Source organism: Pteropus alecto, unplaced genomic scaffold (genome assembly GCF_000325575.1).
Source record: "Pteropus alecto unplaced genomic scaffold, ASM32557v1 scaffold40, whole genome shotgun sequence".
In the NCBI taxonomy this organism is placed as follows: domain Eukaryota; kingdom Metazoa; phylum Chordata; class Mammalia; order Chiroptera; family Pteropodidae; genus Pteropus; species Pteropus alecto.
The window spans coordinates 15,718,726-15,724,725 of NW_006431919.1; the positions used below are offsets into that span (position 1 = coordinate 15,718,726).

At 43.3% G+C, this 6,000-nt stretch overlaps 1 protein-coding gene across 1 annotated transcript in view; it reads left to right on the top strand.

Moving 5' to 3' along the window:
* The window catches only part of DOCK2 (dedicator of cytokinesis 2), a 367,177-nt gene that overhangs the window by 93,307 nt on the left and 267,870 nt on the right, over nt 1–6,000 (top strand). The window contains exons 24-25 of the mRNA XM_006906499.2: nt 679–749; nt 2,722–2,828. Coding sequence (XP_006906561.1) covers nt 679–749; nt 2,722–2,828 — 178 coding nt within the window. The remainder of the gene's footprint in view (nt 1–678; nt 750–2,721; nt 2,829–6,000) is intronic.

Genomic DNA, 6,000 nt, shown 5'->3' on the forward strand with positions numbered 1-6,000 from the left:
TGCTTTTATGTGAGGGGTGGGTGTGTCTCCTGCCTCTGGATGCATCAATTAACTTGCACAGGAAAGAACAATCCACCACAATGTGCAGTTTTCTAAGGCAGCTAAACCATGCCCACGGTGGTTCACAAATTGGCCAGGGAAAGAAAATATACATAACTCAGTCCAAGCCATGCTTGCCACCAGCAAAACAGTCCGAGCACACCATCTTCCAAGAGTGATAGATGCTACCATTTATTGAGCATCTAAAATATGCCTGGCTCTCTGCTGCATGCCTCACATATCATTTTTAATCTTCACAATCCTGAAAAATAGGTATTATTTCTCAAGTTTACAGATGAGGAAATTGAGACTTCAGAGAGGTTAAGTGTTTTGTCCAAAGCCAAATGGCTATTAAGGAGTAAAGCCCAGATTTGACTGTAGGCCTGTATAACTCCAAAGTCTGTGATCTCTCTACTACATATCACTGCCTCCTTGAATATAGAGGACGTTGTGACTTACTTTTGCATTTCAAGTACATGCTACTGTTCTAATCTACATGTAGAGTCTTGAATCACTACAGCAGTGCCCAGGATGCAGGGTCATTCTCCCTTGATCTGTGTCAAGTTGCGAAGTATCCTTCTCACCTTACAGAGTTGTTAGATGTGGGCATCACTCATGTTTATTTCACTTCCCACCTAGGTGGCGGCTTTGAAATACATCCCATCTGTCCTCCACGATGTGGAAACAGTCTTTGATGCGAAGTTACTCAGGTGAGAGCTTATAATGTACTTTCCTGGGCTCTGTTATCGAGCCAGAGATTGAAAAGAAGGGGAAGGTTCTTGTAGGGAATTCCAGACAGGCAGGCAGGCACTCAACGAGGGGACAGAGAGGACACATGGTAGGAGCTTCCTATAGGGCCTTCAGTGTGAGATTATTACATTTTTGTTGTGTTATGTCAGACTTTGGTGAAAACTTACTATGAGATAAGCATCCTTCTTTGATGATACAAATACTACAGGATGCAAACTTGTAGATTAAAAGACTGATGTTTGGTGTAAATGACTCTATTTCACTTAGACTTGAAGATTGTTTGATGTTTCCCATCTCTGCCCTGAAAGCCCTTTTGCTTTCTCCTTCTTCACTTTATTCTTCTCATGAGGTGAATGCATAATCTTAATACGATTATGCTGTTAGAATGGGGCCATCTGAGCCAGATATGCCCTTTTCTTCTTTTCTTATATTCACTTAAGTTCCAAAATAGCATGTACAGGATTTAAAAAAGCTTTTTATATTGAAATACTTTAGGATGTAGAAATGAGTTGCAAAGGTGGTATAGAGTTCCCATACGCCCTTCACGTGGCTTCCCTTAGTATTCACATTTCCTCTAACTATGGTGTATCTCAGCGGTCCTTGACCTTTGTGGCACCAGGGACCGGTGCTCCTATGAGGATCTAATGCCTGATGATGTGAGGTGGAGCTGAGGCAGTGATGCTGGCGCTGGGGAGCGGCTGCAAATACAGATGGAGCTTTGCTTCCTGGCCTGCCGCTCACCTCCTGTTGTATAGCCCAGTTCCTAACAGGCTACAAACCAGCACTAGTTTGCAGCCCAGGGGTTGGGGACCCTTGGTATATCTTTCAAATCTGAGAAGTTAACCTGGGTACAATTCTATTCACTGCATGCCATACTTTATTCAGAGCTCACCAGTTTTTTCTTTACTATTGTCTTTTTCTTGTTTATGTGACCATTTCTGCTGGCTTCTTCTCATATTTCTGGTCTTAAACTAAATGCAATTTTCCTAGAGAAGCTACCTCTGTAAATAAATTAAATTCCTCCCCAGGTCCCTGCACCATTTCTCTCTGACACAACTCCCTATTTATTTTCTTCACTGTGTATATCGCCTTGTATTGATTTGTTTACTTCTGTGTTGTTTGTGGACCTCCATTAGGATATAAGTTCCATATTACCTGGGACCAAGTATGTTCCCATTGTGTCCCCACTGCTCTTCACATTGTCACACATTAAGTAGATGCTTAATAAGTACTTCAAAGAATGGATGAACGCAACGAGCTTATTTTTGAAAGCTGACAGGGGCTATAATTTTGTTTCATCGCTATTTTTATTTTCATTCTATTTGGGAAGAACTATCTTCTTTTCATGTCCCAGACTTGTTCTAACCCACAACTTTTCATAGCTTCTTAAAATTAAGGATTTTTTTTTTATCTTAAGACTTATCATAAAGCATTGCTAAGCATCAAATATTAGTAAATAAAATGGTATGGTAATGAAGTGAGGACCTGGTTTTAAACCCTTGTTTCTTTGACCGCCCTGTAACCTTTTCAAACTCTGTAACCTTGGGAAAGTTAGTTAACCTTACTAAATCTTAGTTTTCCCACTTTTAAAATTGAGATAAGTATTGGATCTACCTCACAGAGTTGTGAGGTTTAAATGGCATAATTGTAAAAGGCAAAGCCTGTGCCTGATACATAGTAAGTGCTCAGGGTTATTGGTGTTTCTTTCAGATTTTCACATCTCTGTGGATACTATTAGTATTCAACACCAACACCAACACCAACACCAACTACACGTATTTATTGAAGCCTTACTCTGCACCTGATGCTCTGCCAGGAATTGTGGGGTGGGGGGACAAGGGAGCTGAGAGTCGGGGGAAGAACTCTAAATGCCATGAGGAGGGAGACATTGGTCTAACTGGCTCTCCGTGCTCCCGTTTTTCCTGCCCTCAGCCAACTCCTTTATGAGTTCTACACCTGCATCCCCCCTGTGAAACTCCAGAAGCAGAAAGTCCAGTCCATGAATGAGATAGTCCAGAGCAACCTGTTTAAAAAGCAAGGTGAGTGCAAAGCATTCTGGGTAGGTGGGTGGGGCCATAAACCCTACGTACTCAGTGTTCCTCACGTGCTTGGCAGGGCAGAACAACCTGCCAGTTACTAAAACAGCAACAACTCTTTTAGTCTGAATAAATGCAAAAGTAGCTGACAACTTAGACATCAGAATCTAAACTGATTTTAGGAAACATTAGTTTGCATTGTCTATCTCTCCTGAGAAGGTTTAATTAGATGGTAAATTTGGAGTGAGATACTTCAGGTCATTCTGCTGTGAGGTTTTTCCCTGTATGGTTTATAGTTTCAACTTGAGAGGAATTAGGTGAAGTTCTTTTCAGTAAAAAGACCCTATAATGCAGTTCTCAAAATCTCAAGTGCAAGAATCTAGAGAGCTTGTTAAAACTTGTCTTGAGACCCATCTCAGAGATTCTGAGTAAGTAGGAATTAGTTTTCTCTTTTAGTTTTTAAAAGTGTAAATTATTTTTGAATAGGTGATACGTTTACATGGATCAAAATGCCAAGGCATGAAAGGGTGCCGCATGCGAAGGGTCCCTCCAGACCTGTGCATAGCCCCTCAGATCCTGTCTCTAGAGGCAACCAGCAGTTCCAGTTGCTTGCGTTTGCTTCGGGGACACTCTGTACATACGCAGTCAAATGCAAATACAGCAGGCCCTTGAACACGCGGGGGTGAGAGGCTCCAACTGCCTGCGTCTTCCAGAATCCGCATGTAACTCAAGTTGAGCCTCGGGATATACGGATTCCCAACCACGGAGTTGCCCTTTAACGACACGGGTTTGAACTATGAGGGTCAACTGAAGTGCACAGGTCAACTGAAAAAAAATCTATGCTTAAGTGGACCTGTGCAGTTCAAAACCATGTTGTTCAGATGCCACCTGTATATTTCATCTTTTCCCCTGGTTATCTACTACTATTATTACTCAAATAGGAGCATATTACACAACTGCTCTGTGCTCGCCTTTCCTTACTTGGTGGTATTTCCTGGAGAACAGGGCATGGCAGCGGGTTCGGGCAGGAGTTGTGGTCGAGGTTCTAATCACGCAAACTGATCTCTGACAACCACCAGTCCTCTGACCCCTAGTCCACTGTCAGGAGCCCTCCAGTTTTGAGCTCGGTGAGCTAGATGGCCGCATCTTCTCATGATACGAGCAGACAGAACTGAGGAGTCGTTGTTCACCGTCCACCTCGTCTCCAGCCACACTCAGCACTCCTGACATCACGCCTGTCTGTGAGGGTGAGAGCAATGACTCTCAAGGATCAGCAACGTTTTCCATAGCCTAAGATCAACCTTTCTGATTTTAAATTCCTCTCTACCCGTACTGGTGTCAGTGATAAAATGAAAAGGAAAATATGCAAGGAGCAAGAGGTCTTAGAAAGCAGAGGATCAATCATCACCCAACTAGAACTTATTCAGCGTGAAGCTTGAATATTTATGTAAATTGCCTGGTAATTACAGAAATATTCAGGAACCACTTCACTGCAAAGATTTTTTTCCCAGTGCGTAGTTAACATGGCACATGCACAATTGCTGTCAGAATCCCTGGAGTTAAGGGTAAGAGAAGGACTTGTGAAGAACAGTGTTCTTGTGATTTTTATATTCATGTCTGTAGTATGTGACAACAGATTAATGCAATACATATATGGTTTGTTTGTGTAAGGTAACTCGTGCAGTGTGATTAGAAACTAATCCTGCTAAGTCATGTTGTATTTCTTGCAGCATTAGATTTTTTTTTAAGTGAGCTTTCTGTGGTTTTCAAGTTCTGACTTCCACATCAGAATGAACTACCCTCACTCTAAAAGCTTTGAAATATGCCTGCCCCTTCCTGCCCTGGCAGCTCCTTCTTGGATTTCAGGTGGTATCACTGTAGAGATGAATTGAGTCCCGTCCTAGGGACGTGACAGGGATGACTCTAACCGCATGTGGTGCTGCTCAGGCATCAGAGAGCAGGGCTGCTTGGCTCACCTTCATTGTTCAGAGCTGCCATCCTTGTCAGGGGCCCCGCTTAGCATCAAGGCCAGGTGGAGTGCTACACCGTCCTGGATGGGGCACGTGGTGTCAGTTCCAGCCTGCTGGAAGTCAGCGTAATTCCTTTAGTGGAGTCACATCCCATGGGCTGGGTGGTGTCCCCTGAGGGTTAGCATAATCACAGGTCAAGCTGGACAGCTGCTTCTCACCAGTCCTGCTGTGTCTCTGAGTTTCAGATTCAGTTAAAACCCTGTGATTAATATTAACAGACAGAAGGCCAGCCCAGTGTTGTGCACAGTTACAAAAGAAATGCAGAATTCTGACCTTTAATACATACAGACACTACAAATAGGTGAACAGAGAGTGCTTTGGGGACCTATTTTAAAGTGGAGGTAATGTATGAACATCCTCGGCTCACAGGTGAAAGCAGTATGATCTTATGCACAGCTTAAGGTAACTCTTTCTACTGTTTATTTGCTAAGTCAACTCTCTTCCCAAAATAATCTCAAGGGGAAACTTCAGCTCATCCTCTTTCTCAAGTGCTCCAGTTCCAAATGAATGCAATCCAAGTTCATATATGCTTCCAGGGGGTCTGTGGCTCTTGGGTGAGCATCTCTCTTTATACCCTTCAATAAGGTGCATTTGATCCCTTGGCCAAGTCTAAGCTATAATGAAATCCCTCTTGTTCTTCTGTCTGTGATGTATCCTCTGCCTCAGGGATGTGATTTGCTTTGAGCCTGTGCTCATTTAGCTGCCAGATGTGCATGTTGCCTGGGATGTTGTCGGTGACACGGCGTGTACACCCAGCCTTGAACATTTGTATTGGCGTCAAGCAGAGGGCAGAAGGCTTTTAGGCACTTTCTGAAATGTTGGCAGACTATTCTGTTGGCCTCTCTTCAGGACAAGTCTATGGAGAAGGGGAGATTTACTGGTTAAGGGCACTGGTTTTTGGGTCTCACCAGGCCTCGGTTGGATTCTTGATTCAGTCCTTTATCAGCTGTGTGATGATGGCAATTTACTTAGCTTCTCTGATGCTCAGTAAGTTCATCTGTAAAATGGGGGTAGGGGGCATCTGTCTTAGACTGTTGTTGTGTGGGCTAATGAGACAGATAGTGCATTTAAAGTGCTTATCTCAGCTTAATGTCCCACACCGAGTGGTTGCTGTTGTTACTGGTGCTGTGGTTATTATTCCTGCT